Source organism: Jaculus jaculus, chromosome 17 (genome assembly GCF_020740685.1).
Source record: "Jaculus jaculus isolate mJacJac1 chromosome 17, mJacJac1.mat.Y.cur, whole genome shotgun sequence".
NCBI lineage: Eukaryota > Metazoa > Chordata > Mammalia > Rodentia > Dipodidae > Jaculus > Jaculus jaculus.
In genome coordinates this window covers 11853376-11865403 of record NC_059118.1, presented here as the reverse complement: position 1 = coordinate 11865403, position 12028 = coordinate 11853376, and the positions used below count along the sequence as shown (strand labels likewise).

The following is a 12028-nucleotide window of genomic DNA, read 5'->3' as shown; positions in this document are numbered from 1 at the left end:
TTTTGGTTTTCCAAGGTAGCACAGGCTGACCTGGAACTCACTATGTAATCTCAGGGTGGCCTCGTACTCACGGTGATCCTTCTATCTCTGCCTGCCAAGTGCTGGGATTAATGGTGTGCGCCAACACGCCCGGCTCTTTTTTTTTTTTTTTTACAAGGCCACTGAGACCTTGTCAAGAACTGTCCAGGCCTAACAACTTGTCAGTGACTGAGGTACAGTATTCACGATGAGATTCCTCAGAACTTTGTTTAAAAATAACCAAGATCCAGCCAGCCATGGCAGTCTACACCTGCAAGCTCAGCCTTTGGAATGCCGAGGCAAGAGGATTCTTGCCTAGCCTGGGCTACATAATGAGGCCCTATCTCAAATAAAAAAGTACAAAAATTGAAAAAGAACCTCACAACTCAACTTATATAAATTTGGAGATGTCAGTGGCTCTTTGTTGAATGCAATGCCTTCCTGTTCTTTCAACTTGAGACTGAGCTGCATGGAGGACAGTGAGAAACCAGGACGGGGCAATGTGCCACCTCGCAGCCATTTTGGGTGCATGGTCCCCGAGGACAGGGCAGACTGTGGGGCTGCAGGGGGGAGGGCGCCACTTACGGAGCAGGACTGCAGGTTGAGGCTCACGAGCTCACGGCAGTAGTTCTGAATGTGTTTCAGAGCTTCGTCTTCCAGCTGAGCAGAAGAGAAGGCAAAAAGGTGGAATGCAGGTGAAGTAACAGGTCGGGCACCAAAAAGACTGCCACGGCAAGGAAGTGTGCCCCACCACCGTGTGGCACGCTGTACCTGTGTGCAGCCCCTCAGGAGCAGAGCTTTCAGGCCTCGGCACCCCCGCACCAGTGCCTCGATGCCATCCTTTGTGATCTGGTCACACCAGGAGAGGTTCAGGTACTCCAGGTTCCGGCAGCCCTCACTGAGGGAACAAGGACCAGAAGCCCCAGTGCAGCCTCTCCTGCAGACAGCTGATGGCCAGCACTGGGCCAAAAACAGCACAGCAAGGCAGACAGGAGAAAGCCTAGGGCCTGGCTGGGCCACCCCTTTCTTGATCCACTGGGACCACTGGGAATGCCCTACACATGTCAGATGTCCACAGTGCTGGGCACGGGTGTGGTGTGCATGTGATATATGTATGCGGAGGCCAGGGGACAACCTTGGGTGTCATTTTCAGGAACACTGTTCACCTTCTCTGACACAGGGTCTCTCACTGACCTGCATCTCACCAACTGGGCTAGACTGGGCAGCAAAACTCGGGGATACTCCTGTCTCTGCTTTCCCAGCACTGGGATTATGGGCAGGAACAACACCTGGCGTTTTTGTTTTATTTATTTATTTATTTTGGTTTCCAGAGGTAGGGTCTCACTCTGGTCCAGGCTAACCTGGAATTCACTATCTAGTCTCAGAGTGGTCTCGAACTCATGGCAGTCCTCCTACCTCTGCCTCCCAAGTGCTAGGATTAAAGGCATGCGCCACCACGCCCGGCAACACCTGGCATTAAAAAATAATATTTTCATTTATTTGTTTGCAAGCAGAGAGAGAGAGAGAATGGGCACTTCAGGGCCTCCAGCCACTGCAAACCAACCCCTACAAACAAACGCCACTTTGTGCATCTGGCTTTAGGTGGGTACTGGGGAATCGAACCCAGGCCATCAAGTTTTGCAAGCAAGCACCTTTAACTGCTGAGCCATCTCTCCAGTCCCATCACCTGGCATGTTTACACAGGTACCAAGGATGAAACTAAAGCCTTCATGTTTGCAAGGTACTTTTCTGACAGCTATCCTCCAGCCCGCTGGGTATTTTCTGAACCCCAAATACCGAGCATTCTCACCTGATGCCCTTTAAGGAGCTGTTTGTAATAGACACACAAGAGGTCAGATCCAGATGTTTCAACTTGGAACAGAACCTGCTAAGACTGTAACACGTGCTGAAAAAAAGCAGACGCACTAAAGATATTTTCAACCATGTTTCTCTCCCCTTGCTCTCCCCCGGCCACTTTGTCCCAAAACTAAATCCTCATTCCTTACCTGTCAGTGATTTTTGTGCAACCATTGAGGTTTAAATGTTCAATGTTTCGGCAATTCTGTGCAAAGGTCCTAAAATGAGAAAAGGGTTTTAGTAAATTGCTCTAGTGGCTGCAGGCTGCCATACAGCCACGAGAGGGCAGCACAGGCATCTTCAAAGGGCCCTTTTCTGCTTGTAACCACAGCGCACACAAACCTGCAAAGGCAGATTCACGCAGCACGCTAAGGTGATGCGTGGAAACCTATGAAGCCCTCACAAGGCGCTTCCACTCTGGGCCATACATTGAGAAACAAAGTCCCACACTCCGCATCAGCCAACCCGCCTCCAGCCTCCCCATCTGAGAATCGAGGCATGGCTCTTGGGCTAGAAAGCCCACAGGAAGGAAGGGGGAGGACCCTTCTTGCACTGTGCCATGCCAGGAACAAGCGGCAGAGATCCTGTGGGGTGCAGTGGCCGCTCCCACCAGACCACAGTGAGGAGCATCGTGATTCATGACGACCGGGTAAGGGGTAGAAGGGTCTTGCTCGAAAGTGGGAAACCATTAGCTCTAAACACTGGCTTGCCAAATCTATCATCTATCTGTCTGTCCTGTCTCTCTGTCTGTCCATCCATCTATCCTATCCACTTATTTGCTTTTCTGGTGCTGGAGATCAATGTCAGGACTTCACCCATGCCATGAAAAGTCCTCTACCACTGAGTTTTGGCCCCACCAGCCTCAAGGTTGACAAATCTTAGAGTAAGACCCAAAAATAACAATTCCCAAGTACTTCCATGGTGTCTCAGAATGAAGCACAGGCATGCTTACAAGAAGAGGAAATGCCCTGCCCTCAACAAAACAACCTAGCTCACTATGTAGATTCAGGGTGGCCTTGAATTCACAGGGATCCTCCTACCTCTGCCTTCCAAGGGCTGGGATTAAAGGTGTGTGTCATCACACCCAACCTAAGAAGTACATTTTTGAAATAACTTTGCACATAAGTACAATTTTATAAGAAATGAGAAAGAGGAGAAGGTGGAGAAGGAAATGGAAAGGGGAGCATACGTTCTATGCACCAAGCATTTCCCAGGAGCCATCAGGTGTGACAGCTGGGCACCTCTGTGCACGCACTGTCACTCTGGGCCAGGAGTGTTCCTCTGTCCTAAGGTCACAGCCCTAAGCACAGTGGAGCGTGTCAGTTACTCCAAGATTCTGTTATCATACAGATCACCACAGGAAGAACATAGCAGAAGCAAAGATGGACTATGCGTGATTTATGGTGGTCACGGTGGCTGTCACTCACTTCAAGGAGGAATCCCCGACACCAATGCAGCCTCGCAGGCTGAGCTTCCGGAGGAACCCGCCACATCGCTTGGAGATGTTTTCCACCACTCGTCCCTGGAATGGAGAGAGTGGGGAAAGTATCACTTTTTCATGTTCCATATCTCGGCAAAATCTGAAACGTGAAGACTGAGTCATTTTCCAAGTGCAGTGAGAGAAGCTGTGGGACACTCCTCCAGGACCTCAGTGCTGCCCTGGCGCACACGGGGCTGCCCCATGTCTAATCCTTGACCCAGCATTCACGGCGAGGCTCCCGGGCATTAGCCACAGGAACACTGGCCGCTGAGCGAGATCGCAAACAATGCTCCCTGACACGGCAAGTCCCACGAGAGCTGCACACTAGGCCTGTGAGTGTGTGGACATGTGCTGGAGAAGCGCTCCTCTAGCGTGTCTCTGTTTAAACTCATCCGCTTTGAAGAGGAACTTTACAGAGACTACAGGAGGCAAGAGGGTGGAGCTCGGCAAAGCTCTTCCCTGTCCCAGCAACAACCTTCTCACCTTTTGGCACCTGATCCAGCTCAGTTAATGTGCTCAAAGACTTCACGGGAGCTCCTGCACAGGAGAAGCAAGGCTGGAACCCAGGAGACCCCTTAGCGCATCCCTTGGGAGTACCGTGCCACAAAAGAGCAAAAGCACGCCATAGGAAGCCGTCTAAGCGGGCCATCAGCAGGCCAGACCCTCCATGAAGGGAGGTGGGGTCTGCCCACAGGGAAAGAACAACGACCAGATATGGTGTTTGCTGAGGGCAAAGGGAATGTAGGGTGCATGAGGGAGAGAATGATCGCCGACACCATCCAGGACCTCCAGCTCCACCAAGGAGGAAGTGCTGGAGGGCCATTTCAGCCCGACGGGATGGCACGAGCCTAGAAGATTGAAGCAGGAGGACGGTAAGTTCAAGGCTGACCTGAGCTGCACACAGAGACTGGCTCAGAAAACTAAACAGGTGAACTTGTTTCGTTTACAATGAGGCTTTGGCACTGCTCTGTAAGCAGAGTCACTAGGACATGGATGTCAGGGTTATGAGAGGGGCGGGCTGGTTTACTGACTGTGGCCTGGGTAACATCCCAGCGAAGCTGCAGATCTCAACAGTCCCTAGAGGATCTTTCAGTCCCAGGCACCTGCCAGGCTTCCCAGGCTGCAGAGCAGCTGTTAATGGTGCAGGCAGGCAAGGCTTGAAGGTCACACACGAGCCAGCACCACAGCGTGTGCCTTTTCCTCTCCTACACTTTGCAATTTTTTTTTTTTTTTCTTTTTGAGGTAGGGTCTCACTCTAGCCCAGGCTGACCTGGAGTTCACTGTGAAGTCATTCTCAGGCTGGCCTTGAACTCACAGCGATCCTCTTACCACTGCCTCCTGAGTGCTGAGTGCTGGGATTAAAGGTGAGCGCCACCACACCCAGCTCCACTTTGCAATTTGATACTGTATGCTGCAAAATTAGGATACAGAAAAGTGGGAACCGTTTACCTGTCAACTGGTCCACGAACTTACCTCGACATCTGTCTGAAAGTTAAACAGGTCTACTCTCTGCCAATTGCTTCCATCCAAGGCGAGGATGTTCCAGGCCTGGAGGTGGAGGGAAAGAAAAGGGATGAAGAGGGTAAAAGAGACACACGGACTCGATCTTTGCAGTTTCAAACTTTTATTCCTGGTGCACCTCGATTTCATAATCAAATGTGGAATTATGAAAACACTGAGTTATACTAGATGTGACTATGAAATTTTATTTTGTTACTTTTTAATTTTAATTTTATTATTTGGTTTTTCGAGGTAGAGTCTCACTCTAGCCCAGGCTGACCTGGAATTCACTATGTAGTCTCAGGGTGGCCTTGAACTCATGGCGATCCTCCTACCTCTGCCTTCTGAGGGCTGGGGTTAAAGGTGTGCGCCACCACGCACAGCAGTTATTTTTTAATTTTGGTTTTTCAAAGTAGGGTCTCACTCCAGCCCAGGATAACCTAGCACTCTGTAGCCCCAGGCTGGCCTAATTTACAGCATCCTCCTTACTGCTGCATTCCAAGTGTTGGGATTAAGAGCGTGCACCACCACACTCAGTCCAGACTATGAAATTTCAATCTAAACGGATCATTTGAACTAAAACCCACTCTTATTCTAATACAAGTTGATATTCACTAAAAATTTAGCAGATAAATACTCTACCTTGGAAATCTGTGCACATCGGCACAGAGTTACTATATCCAAGAAGGAAAATATTCTAGAAAGAAAAAGTACAAAGATGAGATGGTGTTAGCATCTTAGGATGACTACTTGGAAAATAAAATATACACTGTCATTTGGAGATGTAAAAATGCCAACATTCAGGCTGGAGAGATTGCTTAGTTGTTACGGCACTTGGCTGCAAAGCCAAAGGACCTATGTTCGATTCCCCAGGACCCACACAAGCCAGAAGCACAAGGTGGTACACGCATCTGGACTTCATTTGCGGAGGTTGAGGGCCCTGGAACTCCGTCCTCTCTGTCTGCCTCTTTTTCTCTCCCTCTCAAGTAAATAAAATAATTTTTTACAATGTCAACATTCCACATCATGCAGCCCACAAGTGCACAGTAATTCACATCACAGCTGAGACGTCAAGTGCAAGCGTGTTCATGAGCTCTTTTAGGCACAGTATACACACTCTCTCCCAACAGAACTCATTAGACTTTATTTCCCATGTTCTAAGAGTAGATCTAGCTAGTTCTATCTAAATACCACATTCTCATCTCCCAGGTGCCGAGCTGGGATGACTAACCCTTCCTACTTCTAAAGTCCCTCACACGCAGCGCAAACTCCAGGTGGGAGAAACAGCCACAGGCTCTGATGTGTGAACCTCAAATAACATGGCCCCAGAGGCTCAACGAAAAACCCCATTTGCATTCAATGCCTGGCAAAAAGATGACACCTATTCATCGGCACCGTCTCTAAGCCATCAGTTTATCCTGGCCAAGAGCCAAGAAGCTGCAGGAGACAAAGAAAAGCAGAGAAGGGACGAAAAGCTGGCATCTGTCATGCTTCCCGGAGGAAGCGGTGGCTGCCAGTGTGGCACGGTGGGTCTCGGGAGGACCGACATTCGAGTACAGAGGAGCTGGTGATGGAGTGACAGCCCAAAACAGCACCTCTGCCATGAAGAGGAAGTGTGGGTGGGGTCCAAGCAGGGACAAGGCTGTGTAGAGAGCCTGGACCTGTGTGGGGTGGGGGCAGAAGGGGAGGTGGCAAATGGCCACCAATGAAGTCCCTCAAACTCTTCAAGGAATGGTCAGTGGTGACTTTAAAAAACCCATGGGCTCAAAGCCGATAGGCAGAATCCCGAAGGACCAGGGTAGTGGTGTAATGACACATCCCAAGCAGCACCCTGGGACTAGAGACTAGATGTGCCACTCACCAAGAGTGGCTCTGGAAGTAAGGGTTGTATTGACCTGAAGAGACTTAGTGGATCTTTGTACATATGAAAATGCTGGGGACTGGAGAGATGGCTCAGCAGTTAAAGACACTTGACTGCAAAGCTTGCTGGCCTAGGTTCAATTCCCCAACCACTGATGTAAAGCCAAACAGGCATTCATTTGCAGTGACAAGAGACCATGATACACACACACACACACACAAATAAATAAAAATTTAATTAAAAATGCCGGTGGCTGAAATGTGTACTTCAATGTATACTTATGAGAGGGAGTCAGGTAGGTAGCTCTTTTAGGCAGTTAGGGTGACTGGTCCCCTGGCAAAAAGAGACAGGAATGTCTGTGGGCCTATCCTTGCAGTCTGCACTTGCCAGAGGTCAAAGCACGATCTGACTTCCTGTCTCTTAATTCCCTAGACCTGTTTTTCTACAAACTGGGGTCCCTCCTAGGAGAGAGATCTTTCCTTGTATTTAAATCTAATCCTAAAATTGTTGTTGGTCAAGCTTAGACTCCAGTACTTGATGTCATGGCCGTCCTCTTCCTGAGCCAGCTCCTAACCCAGACCAATCACCCCAACTCTGGTTCACCTGAGCTAGGAGGTAGGACCCACCACCCTAAGGTTATAAATACTCTCTGAGCTGCCTGACCACTTGGGACCCTCCAGCTGCTAGAGATTTTCCTCTTGGCTCTGCCCAGGCCAAGGCCTTACTTTCCACATGGGCTCTTTCTCTGCATGGCAGGGGCTCTTTGGCTTTTTTCTGTCCTTCCCATGGTTTTACAGGCCCACCATGTGGGTGTCTTCATTCTTCTTTTCTAGGTTCTGTACTTCCCTTCCAGTTGAGTTGTTGGCCAAGGAGATCCCTGATGCCGCCAAAACATTACAGGCCATTGCTGAGGCCCTTGGTTTCCCACCAGGAAGAGATGGTAAGACCCTATTGCTGAAGACTCCACATACTTGGGCTGCAAGGCTACTGAGAAATCCTGCTGGAGCTGAGCTGAAAACCTCCTCCATGTATACCAGCTGACAGGAAGCTGGAAGAAGCCATTCTACATGCATTTCAATGGGAGAGAGAGAAATCACCAGTGAAGATACTCAACTCAAACTGCAAGCCTTGTATTTGGCCAGCCAGGCCAAATGAACCAACGGGTACAATAGTGGCACATCTGTTATGGGGAAACCAATCACCCTATAATTTGATGGGAGGCCCGTTCCACAGGAGGGAATACATCCCTGATACTGAAAACCTACAGGTAGTCATGAGCCCTAGGAGTGTCTGGCTAAATGCATATACTGTGCTCACCAAACTGCCCAGTAAGCACTTCTCTTAATGTTCATACCCATGTATTAATGCTCCTCTCACTTTTGGTTAGAAGAGCTTCTCTTTTCAGATGGCAGTGATCTTGGGATGATTCAGAAGGCACCATGGTGCTGAGAAGAAGTGACAGGAGTGCTCAGCACTGAAATATCTCAATCAAACCTTCCATGGCTCAGGGTGCATTGTGGAAGAGGTGATGGAAAGAATGTAAGAGCCAAACGAAAAGTAGGACTCATTACAATGCACTCTTCAGATACAAAATGGCCTGGATATCCATGACCTCACAGTGTCTGAAACTAACTACACAAGACCATCATAAGAGGAGAAAAGATCATGATATCAAAATAAAAGAGAAACTGATTGACAGAGGGAGGGGATATGATGGAGAGTGGAGTTTCAAAGGGGAAAGTAAGGGGAGGGAGGGAATTACCATGGGATATTATTTACAATTATGGAAGTTGTCAATAAAAATAATTAAAAATTAAGAAATATATACATATTTAATAATTATCCTTCTGAGTCTTATTCAATTCCTGGCTTAAAAGTAGACATGAACCTAGGGTTCAGGGTTCAAAGTCTTTCCTGAACCCCTAGCATCCTGTTGCACTTATAACTCGGGGTCTCCCCAGATTACCATGGGAATACAGCTTGCCCAACCCACAGGCCCTCTTGTCCTAGTAGCCCATCCTGTTGCCTAGTCCAAAGACCACCAATCTGATACCAGCACGCTGAAGCAAACCACGCCAGAGAGATGAACTAGCTAGGTATACGCGCCCTGTGGGGCTGGAGTCTATAAAGTGTAAGCTTGAGGTAAAAAGGCGTTCACTAGTTCTCATGTAACTCCTTCAGAATGCACAGCCTTGAGGCTGTACAGCCGCAGCACTGATGCTAATAACAAAAACGGTTGTCATAGACGGGTGTGGCAGTGCATGCCCTTGACCCCAGCACTCAAAGGCAGAGAGGTGGAGATCACCATGAGTTTGAGGCCAGCCTTAGGAGTTCCAGGTCAGCCTGGGTTAAAGTGAGACTGTACCTTGAACCCTCCCCCCAAAAAACAACAGTTGTTTGGGCACTCATCAGTGCCACCCACAGTAGACGTGCCAGTCATCTACATGTTACAACAGTGCTCAGTGGAAAGCACTGTTACCGCCTCCGTTTTACGGATAAGGACACTGAGAGAACAGGGGCTTACTGACCAGGCCACAGGTAGGAAGAAGTGGCCTAGGATCTGACCCCAAGTGGTCTGGCTGCCTCAAGAACTCAAGGCCATGGCCACCACATCCACCGCCTGGGAAAACTGAACATAGTGGATTTCCCCCTCAGGACGACATGAGATGCTATTGCTCTGGAGATGCTCCACACCCAGCAAGCACCGGGACAGAAACCCGCATTCCTCCTCACACGCTTAGGACTCCAGCTCACGGCTGCTGCGTGACAGACTACAAGGCCTAAGGTACTGCACTATTTCCCCACACTCAGTCTCTAACCTGGATGTAATTTCATTTGTGGAAATAGGCATGATGGTATTTCAAACTGCCAAATGACAGACTACGTCACTTTCTGACTTATGTTTTGGTTAACAGAATCGATGCCCTAAGAGTCGAGGCCTGGAATAATACCAACACACACAGATGAGTGAAGAGGTGGGGAGTGCACCCACCCTCCAAGGGGCTACTGGCAGTGGATTCCTCAGTGTTGCTGAGGAAGGAAAAGACATTCTCTTCTGTGGGGGAGCCGCTGGGAAGTCCGCCCTCCAGTAAGTAACCTCTACCTGCGCTCATGGGATGTGCCCATTCTCGCTCTCTCTCTCTTTCTCTCTCTCTCACACACACACACACACACACAGCATCAAGTAGGGGCTAGAGAGATGGCTTAGTGGTTAACGCGCTTGCCTGCAGAGCCTAAGGATCCAGGTTCAATTCCGCAGGACTCACATAAACCATATGCATAAGGCGGCACACACCTCTGGAATCCGTTTGCTGTGGCTGGAGACTCTGGGGTGCCCATTCTCTCCCTTGCTCCCTCGATAAACAAGCAAACAACGTTTTCCGTGTGAGTAGGAGTAGTGCGGAAGAAGGGATCTGACCCATGAGACAGGGAGGAACAAAAGAAGGTAATGGGTGAATCTGATCAAAATACGTCAGAATAGGGCTGGAGAGACGGCTTAGTGGTTAAGGCGTTCGCCTGCAAAGCTAAAGGATCCCGGTTCAACTCTCCAGGACCCACGTAAGCCAGATGCACAAGGGGCGCATGCACCTGGAGTTTGTTTACAGTGGCTGGAAACCCTGGTGTGCCCATTCTCTCTCTCTGCCTCTTTCTCTCTCAAATAAATAAATAATACATCAAAATACAAATTGTCAGAACACACACACAAACCACACAAAAGGAAGCAGTGTCTCAAATGACCCCTGCATCTCACGTTCTATTCCAACAGTCAGTCTGTGTTTCTGCCCCAAGGCCCTCTTAAATATATTTATTTATTAGCTGGATGTGGTGGCGCATTGCTTTTAATTCCAGACTGAGGTAGGTGGATTGCTATAAATTCGACGTCACCCTGAGACTACATAGTGAATTCCAGGCCAGCCTGGGCTAGAGTGAAACACTGCCTCAAACCCTGTCCCCCCAAAAATATAAATAAATAAATTGAGAGAGAGAGAAAAGCAGGTAGAAAAAGAGAGAATGCAGCCGGGCGTGGTGGCCCACACCTTTAATCCCAGCACTCGGGAGGCAGAGGTAGGAGGATCGCCATGAGTTCGAGGCCACTCTGAGACTACATAGTGAATTCCAGGTCAGCCTGGGCCAGAGTGAGACCCTACCTCAAAAAAACAAAAACAGAGAGAGAGAGAGAGAGAGAGAGAGAGAGAGAGAGAGAGAGAATGGGCACATCAGGGCCTCTAGCCACTGCAAGCAAACTCCAGACACATGCGTCACCTTGTGCATCTGGCTTATGTGGGTCCTGTGAAACAAACCTGGGTCCTTTGGCTTTGCAGGCCAATGCCTTAACTGCTAAGCCATTTCTCCAGTCCTCCAAGACCCCCCCCCCTTTTGTTTTTGTAGGGTCTCTAGCCGAGGCTGACCTGAACTTCACCAGGTAATCTCAGGGCAGCCTTGAACTCACAGCGATCCTCCTACCTCTGCCTCCCGAGTGCTGGGATTAAAGGCGTGTGCCACCCTGCCCGGCTCAAGACCCTTTTTAACCACTGCTTTGCAGCAAGTTTTGAAGCCTGGGGATGTAAACCCTGCCGCTTCGCTGTTCATCAAGACTACTTTGATTTTCTATCTACTGGCACTTGATTTTTTTTTTAACATTTTTCTTTTTTTTCCAAGGAGAGACAGAGAAAGAAAGAGGAGAGAGAATGGGCACACCAGGGCCTCTAAGCTGCTAAACGACCTCTGGATGCATGCACCACTTTGTATATCTGGTTTTACATGGTATGATAGTTTGATTCAGGTATCCCCATAAAGTTGGGTGTTCTGAATGCTAGATTCCCAGCTGATGGAGCTTTGGGAATTAACGTCTCTAGGAGGCAGTGTATTGTTGGGGGTGGGCGTAGCTAGTTTCCCCATGCCAGTGTTTGGCACACTCTCCTATTCCTGTTGTCTACCTTACGTGGGTCAGGGGGTGATGTCCACCCTCTGCTCATGCCATCGTTTTCCCTGCCATCGTGGAGCTTCCCCTTGAGCCTGTAAGCCAAAGCCAATCTCTTTTTCCCACAAGCTACTGTTGGGTGTTCTGCGAACCTGACTGCCACAGTAAAGTGGTACCAGGAGTGGGGTTGCTGCTAGACACCTGACTGTGTGGCTTTGGCCTTTTGAAGCTGATTTTCAAGAGGAATGTGGGAGGATCTGAAACCTTGGCCTAAGAGATGCCTTGCAGTGCTGTAAGTACAGCTTGATGGATTATTCTGGTCAGAGTTGAAAGACCTGAATGCAGTAAGAACTATGGACTGTGAGGTTTGGCTTATGAGGGTAAGAAAGAG

The 12028-nt window shown here is 49.1% G+C and overlaps 1 protein-coding gene across 2 annotated transcripts in view; it reads right to left on the bottom strand.

Moving 5' to 3' along the window:
• Fbxl2 (F-box and leucine rich repeat protein 2) overlaps window positions 1–12028 on the bottom strand; it is a 64012-nt gene that overhangs the window by 16635 nt on the left and 35349 nt on the right. The window contains exons 3-9 of one of the 2 annotated variants that reach the window (XM_004662072.2): window positions 5498–5552; window positions 4829–4903; window positions 3303–3397; window positions 2025–2093; window positions 1829–1924; window positions 790–916; window positions 604–678 (exon numbers count right to left, since the gene is read on the bottom strand). In XM_004662072.2, coding sequence (XP_004662129.1) covers window positions 604–678; window positions 790–916; window positions 1829–1924; window positions 2025–2093; window positions 3303–3397; window positions 4829–4903; window positions 5498–5552 — 592 coding nt within the window. Of the gene's footprint in view, window positions 1–603; window positions 679–789; window positions 917–1828; window positions 1944–2024; window positions 2094–3302; window positions 3398–4828; window positions 4904–5497; window positions 5553–12028 lie in introns of both variants that reach the window. The other variant, XM_045136806.1, reaches the window with a different exon arrangement.